This window comes from Scardinius erythrophthalmus, assembly GCF_964197995.2.
Source record: "Scardinius erythrophthalmus genome assembly, chromosome: 4".
In the NCBI taxonomy this organism is placed as follows: domain Eukaryota; kingdom Metazoa; phylum Chordata; class Actinopteri; order Cypriniformes; family Leuciscidae; genus Scardinius; species Scardinius erythrophthalmus.
Window position 1 is genome coordinate 51,182,092 of NC_138224.1, and position 12,910 is coordinate 51,195,001.

General features: G+C 40.0%; 1 protein-coding gene across 1 annotated transcript in view; it reads right to left on the bottom strand.

Annotated features, from left to right (window-relative positions):
• Nucleotides 1-12,910, bottom strand: part of LOC308689341 (NACHT, LRR and PYD domains-containing protein 3-like) — a gene marked incomplete at both ends in the record, with an annotated part of 130,213 nt that overhangs the window by 97,442 nt on the left and 19,861 nt on the right. The window contains one exon of the mRNA XM_081362991.1: nt 9,759-9,932. Coding sequence (XP_081219117.1) covers nt 9,759-9,932 — 174 coding nt within the window. The remainder of the gene's footprint in view (nt 1-9,758; nt 9,933-12,910) is intronic.

The window sequence follows — 12,910 nt, forward strand, 5'->3', positions numbered from 1 at the left end:
CCTTCTGGAGCACCCGTTTTTTTCCAGAGGGAGCTCAGGTCTGTCAGCTGAACTCCAATTATCTTGGAGCAGATTTTAACAATACTGCTGAGGCTATTCTTGTCCCTCACAGACAATCCATTAAACCAGCAGATGAAAGAAAATGTTAAAAGGCTTCCAATAAATGAATAATAAAAGTTACATAAGATCCTTTGGGATACATTGAAAGAATTTAGCTTCCGAATCAAATGGATTCTTTGTTGTCCCCGCTTAGTGATTGACTCTGTGTTTTTATCAAACTTGAGGTTGGAGTCAAACGTGGTTCCTAAGTACTTATACGTCTCTACAATTTCAACATTTTCGCCATGAATAATGCTGGCTTCTGGGTTAAAACGGTTCTTTCTAAAATCAATGATTAACTCCTTAGTTTTTGTCACATTAAGGTCCAGGAAGTTATCACACCAATTCACAAATTGTGATAAGGCCCGATTGGTTCCATGTATTTTGGCACTTCCATGGCCCGATTGGTCCCCCTGAAGAAGTAACAGTAGGGCAGTGTCATCAGAAAATTTCACAAGGTAGCTACCCAATTGGGAAGTCCTGCAGCTATCAGTGTACACAATAAAAAGCAAAGGAGAAAGGACACAGCCCCAATAGCCGTGATGAAGACGATGAAGAAGGTTCCAAAACACAAAGTTTAATACTATTCTAACAGGCAGGAGAACATACAGATGCAAAACACACTTAACGTAACGGTAGCCTGAACAATGACAGACTGTGAAGGGAGAACTTAAATAGTGACTCAAACAAGATGATTAATGACACACAGCTGATACAAACAAACTCATAATGACAGTGACCATGGAGACAAATGAGTGGCGGGAACACAGAAGATTAATGAAAACAAACTAAAAGTCCATTAAAACTAAACCCCTTGAACATACTATGACAATTATCAGATCATTTTCAGCATATTAGGCATACTACATCAAATAATCAAAATCTACTTCAAAAACCAGTATCAAGTTAATATACTGCTATCAGTATCATTAGTTTAACAGTTTGAATTCTTAGCCTTGGAGCGCAAAGTTTCTAAATCACTTTGAATAACAGTCGTTGGTTGTTAGAGGACACATTCAGCTGTTAGCGGTGCTCTGCCCTCCTTAACCCTCTGGGGTCTGAGGTGTTTTGGGGGCCCTTGAGATGTTCTGACATGACCTGACATTTGTGCTTATTTCAGCTACTTACAACATACCATTGGCCAACATGTAATTTTGCTGTATTCAGCACAAACTCTGCTACAATAATATGTGAGTAAAATGGATGTACATGTTTGCATTTTATAGAAAAAAATATTATGCGTGGTTAGTACATTTTGGGAAAAACATTGTCACTGCAATAAGGCCATTTAACACATACTGAATAGTTGTCCACAAGACTTCTGAATTACTATTCTTGTAGGCTAGAATTTTTTCTACAAAATGATGTGAAAATCATTCTGACCACTCTTTCACAAACAACAATATAACGATTTTAATTTTGCATGTCAGTTTTTGTGTCAGCACTGCTGTATGCGTGGGCCATGAATATTAATGTGATTCACACCGGGGTGTGACTAAAGACACTCCCCCCATGACTAATGGCCCATCAAGATGCTGTGAGGCAGCCTGAACAAAGAATGAGGAACTAAGAATGATTCACTGATGAATAAAAAGTTAAAAAGTACAGCATTTATTCAAAATAGAAATCTTTCCCAACAATGGAAAGACTTAAAGTTATTACAATCACTTAATACATCCTTTCCAAAAAAGAAAGAAAAAAAAGACCAAACTTTAGTTTTTTTATATAAAGAAAGAATCCTAAAAAAACTATCACAGGTTATAAAAAAATATATTAAGCAGCACAACGGTTTCCAACATTGATTTAAAAAACACTGCCGTTTTCTGTGACACACCACAGAGCTCTGTTATAAGTGTCTCCATAATCTTTATATGGGACAAGTTACCATGTAGCTCTTTGTGCACAATGAAAGAGTTGGTGGAAGCAATGTCCAAGAAGTGTAGAAAAATCTTACTGTACCACTTCATGGTTTTGTGCTGTGTTGTGTAGTACTGAAACAGCTTATCAGACAGGTCAGCACCCTCCATGTGTTTGTTGTATGCAGTCACAGGTGCAGGACATGGAAATGTCCTTGTCCTCCATGTATCTTGTGTTTTCACCCTCCTCTGCGCAGTGTCTCCTGTATAAGCAGGATGGATGGTTTTTGTCATTTCACACAAGAATAGGTAGGCTACTTTTATATTATGATGATGTAAACACAATTAGGCTACATTTCATCTGTAAAATATTACGTCTATGCACTTACAGTATGATTCTTGATCGCACTGAGAACTGAACGACACCTGCGTGCCCCTCTGGTGCTGGAGAAGGAGAGCTTGATACAGCCACATTACTAAAAAACAACAACAAAATAAAACTGTTAGCATACATTATTCAAAGTAAACTGATGAGCAATTGATGGTTATGGACGAACAATGTATTTGTTGATGGGCCATAGGACGGAGAAATATCTATTTATGGTCCATAGACCGCGTCACCGCGAGTATCTGTTGATGGGTATCCGCACGCATTTAGTGATGCACGCAATGAACGGATCGTTCGCGAACGACACATCACTACATTTCAAACATTTACACCTGTATTCACAAACATCTGTGCATAAGGCAGTATTGAAGCATGTCATAGGCTAACCAAAACCGAACATTTATATAAAAATATAATGTATTTAGACAGTATCACATATTTTACCGGAGGCTGAAATATATTTGCACTAAATCACATTATATAACCTAAGCAGATATTCGCAAACAAGCTACATTACGCATAAGGCAGTATTTTAGCATGAATCAGTGTCATAGGCTAATCAAAACTGAGTGAAATATATATGAAGTATAGGCTACATTTAGCACTGAAAGGTTGCCTACCAGTCTAGTTCACATTTCAACATGTTTCTGTCTATTTATAGATACATATGTACTCCAATCTCATTTCATAACATACATTTTAATCTGCCAGTTTAACATGTCTTACCTTAAAAATCTTCTCATCTTCAAATCGCGTTCTTCAGAGGTAAATCCAAGGTAAACAGCACAGCACAGCACAAACACAGTTTTCCAAACTCGATGAAAAGCAGAGAGTAAGTTACCGAAGTCTCTGATTCTTTGTTTACAGGTCTGCGTTCCTCCGCATGGATCATTAGCATGTCATTCTTTATTTACAGGTCTGCGTTCCTCCGCATGGATCATTAGCATGTCAATCGCTCGTGCGCGCGTGGGCGTGGTCACATTATAGTTAATTAGGATGCGTTTGAGAAACTGTACATGCCGCTGCTTTCATACGGATTACTTAAACAGAAAATATTTGTTTTTTATATAATTTACATACTTTAAAAATAGAGACTCCAAGCGTTGTATAGACATGCGTTTCAAGTCTGTGTGACAAACATTCACTGAGTTACAGGTCATTTTCTGTCGCTTTTCAGAATGAGTTTCACATTGAGAGAGACGGCAGAACGCGCATCATGTTTATTTTCTTTATTTTACAAAAAACATAACATTTTGTTTTTATTATGAGTGAACACAAATAAAAGAAGACATTTAACATTTAAATTATGTAAAACACTTGCCTGTATGACAAAAATCGACGTTATTTTAGTCTCTTTTGCACTGATAAGAACAATATCCAGGGGCCAACCCCAGGGGGTTAATGTAACTCCTTTCTGATTTTAACTCTAAGGAATTAGTAGTCTTTGGAGACCTAAATTGGAACTGGTTACAACCAATATCTGATGATTTCAGAGCTTATTGTGTTTCATTAAATCTCTTGCTGACAGTCCCACACGGCGAAATTTTAAAAAGCCGGAAAAATCATCACTAATAGATGTGATTCTAACTAATGTTCCCTTTCGTACGGTCACAACGAGTTACGTCAGTGACTGACGAAATTGGGGGTTTCGCTAAGAAGCCTATCACCTTCGAGTTTTAGAAAATGAGCCAATGGCATGAAAATGCCTTGGGTCTGCTGAATTTGCATAGCGTAACTCCGCCCCACCTCGTGGGTATATAAGGAAGTATGCTGGCAACATGCAGTTATGTTTTCGCTTCGGAGACAAGAGTTCTCTTCACTCCACAAGCCATTCTGAGTTCTCTTCACTCTTCGAGACAAGCTACTCTTCAGGTGTTTGTGTGACGGCGAATTCCAGCAAATTGCATGCTGATCTGTGCAGTGGTCTGCCAGTCGTGTGTTCTCCCTGGGCGCTTCAGCACTCTGCAGAGTTTAAACTTCCTCTCTCAAAAGAGCTTGCGCGTGGCACATCTTTATAAAGAAGTCTCGCCTGTGCACTTTTGGTTGTGGTCAGACAGTTTCCAAGTCTGATGGGCACAATCGCTACCTGGCGTGTTTGGGCTTAGATCACGCTAAGACAGCGTTTGTGGATGCGTCATGTTCTCATTGCGGGACCTCACTAGAGGTAGAGTCCCTTCTGCCACATCCCAATCTATCCCCTCTTCGAGAGGCAATACTTTGGCTGGTGGCCAGGGTGACCTGATTTTTGAGTGCCCGCCCCAAATACCTTGCTTCCTGGAGGTGCTTGAGGAGGTCACAAGGTCCTGGAAGTCTCCTTTGACTTCCCGCGATCGCTCGGCGGCCTCCTCCGCCTTTTCTGCCCTTGATGGGGCCCCAGCCAAAAGGTACACTGGGCTACCCCTGATCGAACGCTCTGCTGCAATGCAACTGTGTCCTCAGAGCGCTTCTTCCCGGGGGGGAAATCCTAAGCACCCTTCCAAAGCCTGTAGGTTTTCCTCTACTCTGGTGGCAAAGACCTATAGGGCTGCGGGGCAGAACACTCTTTTCATGCCATGGCCATCCTGCAAGTTTATTAGGCACGGATGCTCAGGGAAATGCTCGAGGGAAGAACTTACCAAGGGCTCTTATATGAGCTGCGTGCTGCCACCGACCTCACTCTCCGGGCGACTAAGGTGACCATGCGCTCCCTGGGCCAGGTGATGTCCACTAACGTAGTCGAGGAGAGACACCTCTGGCTCATCCTGGCCGATATGAGAGATGCCGAGCTAATCCGTTTCCTTGACTCTCCCATATCCCAGATTGGCCACTTCGGCGGTGTGCTCGAGGACTTCACCCAACAGTTCTCGACCGCCCAGAACCAGACTGAGGCTATTAAGCATATTCTTCCCCAATGGCCTGCTGTTGCCTCCACCAGCCGTCGGCACAGAATCCTCTGTCTGCTCGCCGCCCTCCCACCTAGCCCCAGCAGCAGCCTCCACCCTGGCCAGCCCGTCCCAGCCCGCTGCAGCCCCCTCCAGCCCCATGTCTCCCACGTCAGGGCCGGTCATTCCGCCACGCTGCCCGTCTGGGCCTTCAGGTCAACTGGGAAAAGAGCAAACTCTCCCCCATGGAGAGGATCTCTTTTCTCGGTATGGAAATCGACTCGGTTGCCATGTGCACGCAGCTTACGAGTGAGTACGCACAGTCACTGCTGACTTGTCTGAGACAGTTCGAGGGCAAGAGTGCAGTTCCACTGAAGTTATTTCAGAGGCTCCTGGGGCATATGGCGTCCGCAGCGGCAGCCACACCGCTCGGACTGCTTCATGTGAGACCGCTTCAGCACTGGCTTCGCAATTGAGTCCTGAGGTGGGCATGGCAACCAGGCACGCTCCGAGTAACAGTTACTCGGCCTGCCGTCAGACCTTCATCCCGTGGACGAACCTCAGCTTTCTTCGGGAGTGCCCTTAGAACGAGTTTCCCGGCATGTTGTCTCAACAGATGCCTCCACCACGGGCTGGGGTGCCATGTGCAATGGACATGCTGCCGCTGGCTCCTGGACAGGACCCTAGCGCCTTTGGCATGTCAATTGCCTTGAGTTGCTGGCGGTACGTTTGGCTCTACACCGCTTCCGTGCATTGCTCAAGGACCAACACGTACTAGTCCGCTCAGACAATACTGTGACAGTAGCGTACATCAACCGTCAATGCGGTCTACACTCTCGCCGTATGTCACAACTCGCCCGCCACCTCCTCCTATGGAGTCAGAAGCAGCTTAGGTCGCTTTGAGCCATTCACATCCCGGGAGAGCTGAACCGTGCAGCTGACGAGCTCTCACGGTTTCAGCCACTTCCTGAGGAATGGAGTCCCCAGTCCTGCATCCTCAGTCGGTTCAGCTGATTTGGGAACAGTTCGGCGACACACAAGTAGATATTTTTGCCTCCCCCGACTCTTCCCATTGCAGCCTGTTTTATTCCCTGACTGAGGGCATGCTCGGCTCACGCACGGATGCCCTGGAGCACAGACCCCCACGTGTGTATTTCCACTGTAAACCTCTCTGAGCATGTGTCTTTTCCTTGGCAAGCCACCTTGCCACCCCTGGAGTTGAAAGATTCCACCCTCCAGCTGGATACCCCAGTGTTCTCCATATGCAGCCCGCTCGCAGGTCATGTGTTTTCTGTAAGTCCAAGGCATTTTCATGCCATTGGCTTGTTTTCTAAAACTCAAAAGTGATAGGCTTCTAAGCGAAACCCCCAATTTTGTCAGTCACTGACGTAACATCTCCATTCCTTACCCACGAACGAGGATTTCATACGTAACCGAGACGTTCCTCATAAGTACTTAACTACTTCCATATTTGCAAACGATATCAGTGACCACTGTGTTGTAGAAACACTTAGAAGTACAAAATTATCTAAAACCAAACCACGTATTATAGTCAAGGCAAGCTCTTCTCAGAACAAGAATTCCTTCATGATTTATCTGATTTTGACTGGAAAAAAATTAATATCAGTGCAGATGTTGATAGTGCCTGGAACCTCTTTCATGAGGGGTTTGCCAGTATAATAAATAAGTATGCTCCAATAAAGAAATACAGATTCAAAGGCCGAAACAATGCTTGGTTTTCTCCTGAGTTATATATCCTCCATTAGCACAACGTGGCATGGGCAAAAGCCAGAAAATCAAATGAGAACTCTGACTGGCTGGTTTTCAGGCAACTGCGCAATGCATGTACTCTCAAAATTAGAAAAGCCAAAGCTGATTATTTTCTTTTTCAAACCACTCATAACCTAAATAATCCATCAAAATTTTGGAAAACTATCAAATCATAATCAGAAACCAATAAAGACCAGGAGCTTCCATCAAGCATTGTGGTAGACTCTCAAAAACTTTCTGATAAGACCAAAATACTTGAACATTTCATAGCCTCAGGATTTTTATTTGAGTCACTCAACACTCAACATGAGTGTTCTTCTACAGTGGAGACTGTTGGTTTGGATCCTTCTGGTCAGTCTTTTAGGTTCAGTCCTATTACAGTTTCAGATGTAAATAAAGCCCTCAAGCATTTGGACACGACAAAATCTGCAGGCCCTGATAAACTGGATCCATACTTTTTAATGCTAGCAGCAAATTTTATTGCTGTGCCTTAAACTAATATTTTTATTCTGTGCTTGAACACAAATGTCATTCCTTCCATCTGGAAATCAGCTTTTGTGGTTCCCTTGTTAAAAGGTGGTGACCCTTCTATCTAAAATAACTACAGACTGATTTCTAAATTGTCTGTCCTGGTCAGGGTTCTAGAATCCCTTGTCAATGATCAATTAAAGAATTTTCTTAACAGTAAAAATGTTTTATCTGACTTCCAATCTTGTTTTAGAAAAAGGCATAGTACAACATCGGCATCTCTTAAGGTTTTAAATTACTTTATTGAATCCATAGACAACCAGCAGCATTGTGCAGCCCTTTTTATTGACCTTTCTAAGGCATTTGAAACAGTGGACCACACAGTGCTTAAGCGCAGTCTGTGTAGGTCTGGACTTTCCGAACAAACTGTCAGCTGGTTTAATTACCTTACAGACAGAACTCAGTGTGTGCAGGCGGAGGGCAACACCTCTCGCTATCTCAGAACAACAAAAGACTTGCCTCAGGGATCAGTCTTGGGGCCACTGCTTTTTATCCTCTATATAAATAACATTGATTGTATCGTGTCTAAAAGGAAAATTTTATTTTTATGCACCGCAGACCAGGCCCTCTCCCAATTACAACTTGATTTTAACATGCTTCAACGTAATCTTTATGATTTAAAACTTGTTTTAAATGCTGGAAAAACAAAAGTCATGCTTTTTTCAAATTCAAAATCAAAATCAAATCTGCCGTCAATCCTCACATCTCAGGGTACAAAGATTGAATGTGTTTCTAAATACTGATATCTTGGTATTTTAATAGATGAATCTCTTTATTTTACCCTTCATATTCAGCAGCTAGCAAAAAGATTAAAACTTAAACTAGGGTTTTATTTCAGAATCAAATCCCGCCTTTCATTCGAATCTTGAAAGAGGTTGGTTGCTGCCACTTTTATGTCTACACTTGACTATGGTGATGTTTTATACATGCATGCTTCGTCTCAAAGTTTACATGCACTGGAAACTGTATACCATGGAGCTCTGAGGTTCATCACTGGTTTTAAAGTCCTCACTCACCATTGTGAACTGTATGAACGTGTTGAATGGTCTACTCTATCAACACGGAGACTTCAACACTGGTATATCTTTATATATCAGGCTATTTTAGGTCTACTTCCATCATACCTTCTTACCTGCATCAGTGTAAATAATATCGGGTCTTACGATCTTCGTTCTCAGGATCTTTTCCTTCTGTCTGTTCCAAAGGTTAGAACTGAGATGGGGAAAATGGCATTTAAGTTTGCTGGTTCCTCTACATGGAACAAATTACAGAAATCCATGAAACTTAATAAGCTGGTCTCATTGGTCGCTTTTAAGAGAATGTTAACTGACATGGAGGCAGCCACATCTGGCTGCAGATGTTTTGCCTGATGAGTTAAGGATTGTGGTTGACTTCAAGGGATTTGCTATTTTCAGTTGTTTTATGTTTTTATAATTTTTTTGTGTATTTTGTGTCTGGTTTTGTGTATAGTTGTTCTGCTGCATGTCTTGGCCAGGACACTCTTGAAAAAGAGATTTTTAATCTCAATGAGTTTCTTCTTTGTTAAATAAAGTAAAGAAAGAAAGAAAGAAAGAGAGATAAAAATAAGAGTGAAAGTGTGCATATTATAAAATAAAATATTATTTGCAAAGAGTTCAAATGCAATACTTTGGACTGAATTTTATTTGCTAATAAATTCTTTCTTCATTTTCACTCAAATACCTTATCTAAAATACTTTATTAAATTACTTTAAATTGAAAATAACTAAATATTTTTATTTTAGCAGAAAACTGCTAAAAAACAGTGACACCTTAATGCTTCTCAGTTGTTGAGAAGATTTATGATAATTTTTATTTGCCCATTCAATTCCATTTTATGAGTGGCCCAAACTCACTTGTGCAGCAGCACTTCCTGGAGTGGACTAAAACTCCAGAGTTTGGCTTCACCCTAATTAAAAACATCTGATCCTGCTAATCAAAGTCTTCAGGATTACTAGACTTAGGCAGGTGAGTTGAAGTTGGCTGGAGCTAAACTCTGCAGGAAAGTGGCCCTCAGACCACTGATTTACTGTGCTTTTCTCAGACTTATGCAGTCCACGTGGGTCACACTTCTCAACTCTAAAAATATGGATATCTGTATAAATATGGACAAAAAAAATCATATTCCTGCCAATTTTGTTTAGTCTCTTGAACTGCAATTCCATTGACAGCAGATGTCAGATGTTGCAACAAAATTCATAGTGATAGTATGTCGTTAATTATTTTAAAACCATTTACTTCAGTATCTCCAGCTGACAGTTTGGACTCTTCATGCCATCAGAAAGAAGCTTCACTCCTGAATCCTGCAGGTCATTGTTACTCAGGTCCAGCTCTCTCAGGAAGGAGTTTGAGGATTGAAGAACTGAAGACAAACTCTCACAGGACTGAGCAGTGAGATTACAGCTATGTAGCCTGTGAAGAGAAGAAAACAACAGAAAAGTAATAGTGATGCTTATTAGGTCGGGTTTAAAATCTGGAGCACAGATCATTTGGAAAAACATTTGACTGAAATAATGTAAGCAAAGCAAAAAAAAAATCCTCTTTATAAAATAACCAGGATTTTCAGTTTCTATAATATATGATCAAATTAAGAATATTAAAATAGGTAAATTTAGGTATTTAGGATGCCTGACCCAGCTTGCCTGATGGTGGAGATACATTGGCATTTAACCCTCTGGGGTCTGGGCTGTTTTTGGGGCCCTTGAGATGTTCTGACATGCCCTGACATTTGTGCTTTTTTCAGTTGCTTATAAACATATTAATGGCAAAGGTGTAAATTCACTCTATATAGCACAAACAGGGCTACCATAATATGTGAGCCACGTGTATGTACATGTTTTCATTTTTGAGAGAATAATGTTTATGCATGGTTATTGAAAAAACTAAAAACTAAAGTTTCTGAAATAAGGCCACAAAACACATAATAAATATGTGTCAATAAGACTTTTGACTAATAGATGTCGTCGCCTAGAGTTTTTTCTTCAAAATGATGTGAAAATCATCCTGCCTAATCATTCACATAAAACAATACATTGATTTTACCCTCTGGGGACCAAGCTGTTTTTGGGGTCCTTGAGATGTTCTGACATGCCTTCACATTTGTGCTTTTTTCAGTTATTTAAAAACATGTTAATGGCTAAGGTGTAAATTCACTCTATATAGCACAAACAGGGCTACCATAATATGCGAGTAACGTGTATGTAGATGTTTGTATTTTTAAGAGAATAATGTGTATGCGTGGTTATTGGAAAAAATTAAAATGAAAGTTTCTGAATTAAGACCACAAAACACATATTAAATATGTGTCCACAAGACTTTTGACTAATGGATGTTGTCCCTTTGAGTTCTAGCTTCAAAATTATGTGAAAATAGCCTTGCTTTATCGTTCACAAAAAAAAATACATTGATTTAAATGGTGTAAAACAGGTTTTGCTTGGAAAGCCAATATGCGAGGGGGAGGAGTAGTTTACACCTTAGATTACAATGTCCCACCCACTCTGCATAATGACTCTGCCTAATGAGCCTTTCATTCAGGTGTGACACTGACTGAGCCACAATGACAAAAGATATATTTAGAAGAAGACTTGACCATTTAAGATTTTGCTTACATCTCTCTTGTAAATATGTTTTGCTATTTTATTAAAAATGTTACAATTACAACAATAATTACAATTTCAACAATATTTCAAGTGTACTCTTTCTTTATAAAAAAGAAAAAGAAAAAAGATTATAGGCCTACATTTTATCATATCTATTCATTTGTTTGTAGTTAGATATGAGCAGAAATTGCTAAACAAAAGCTTATTTGATGTGGCAGTATATTCTACAGTAGCCTAAAAACTGTACCCAAATCTAGTCAACAAGTGACTGACTGTAACGTTTTTATGAAATATTAGGGCATATAAATGCTAATTTGCAGTTTAATACGTTGCTTATACAAATACATTTTATTTTAACATATTCCAGTCGATTTTTACTCATCTCAGTAGGCTATAGCAAAGCAGTTTATTCTTTCACACACAGACGCGCGATTCATATTTAGGCTAAACAGTCTTTACAAATATGTACCCTTCATTCATCTCACAGAAAGGCGAGTCATATTATAGAAATGCGATTCATCTTTTTGCGGTTTGCATAGGCCTACACTAACGTTATTTCATAACGTTATTCCACACTTGAGAAAAGAAAACAGCCTACCTCACTCCTCAGCGGGATCTGCTCCTCATATCAGGAGATATTGCTCCTCATATCAGCACTGTTCTGAGGAAACTTTTCTCCATAAGGTAGGCTATATTATGCCTCACTCGATCGCGACGCGCTTTGTTTACAGCTGATGTGGGCGTTCTCAGAATTTGTGTTTGAATAGCACGCGCTCTCCGGGGAGTGGTCACATTACTTTTGAATGGCTCGTAATTAGCTCGACTGGAGTCGTTCTCTTTTTATACAGATTACAGAAGCTGAGAATATTTGTTTTTTATATAAATTACTTAATTTAAAAGATTCAATCTCAAGCTTTATGCCCGTGGGTCTGTTTGCCTGTTTGACTGAATTTTCGCGGAGTTATAGATCATTTTCGAACGCGTTTCAAATGGGAGTTTACTGACAGAGAGAAGGCAGAAATCGCATCATGTTAATTTTTCTTTATTTGTCAAAAAGCAAAACACTTTATTTTTATTATGAGTATACAGAAAAAAAATAGAAACTGAACAGGATCGATTGATGTATTACACGAAAATGAAAGATCAAAATTAACAGAGCATTTAGTGTTTATTTTCATTGCAAAAAAAAAAAAAACCGAGCAAAACGCGCGGGCGCGTTTTTGGTCCCCAGAGGGTTAAGTTTTGTGAAACACTTCTAGTTTGGAAAGCCAATATGCGGATGGGGCGTAAACGATCATGCATATTTAGTAGTTCACACCTGATGTGCTGAAGGGCCGCTGTGCCTTGGTGAAACGGTGTTTGTAGGCTACGTGAAGAGCTCTTTTCCAAAACGCCATAAACCTAAAAAGCTGCCTCAAAGATCCACCAAAAGTAATGATTATGAATATGTAAAATATTGCAATAAGACATTTTAATTGTTTATTAACTTCTGGCAAAGATGAAGTTGACGATAGGCTATTGACTCGCGATCTTCGCAGTAGGCTAGTGAACGCACCGGAGAAATGCACATTTATTAGGCTACATAGTTTTTTGTTTTGGATGGTTTTGTTTAGAACCAGCTTTCTGTAAATATATTTCAAATTTTTTAGACATGTGAGGCGAGTAGGCTAAGGTCTGGTTAATGATGATCTCCAGCACCTTATGTTGTGATTGCTAGCCTATATTTAATTTTTATGTATTAAATCCAGGAAATTTGTTAATGAAAAAATTATTAAAATTAAGATACAATTA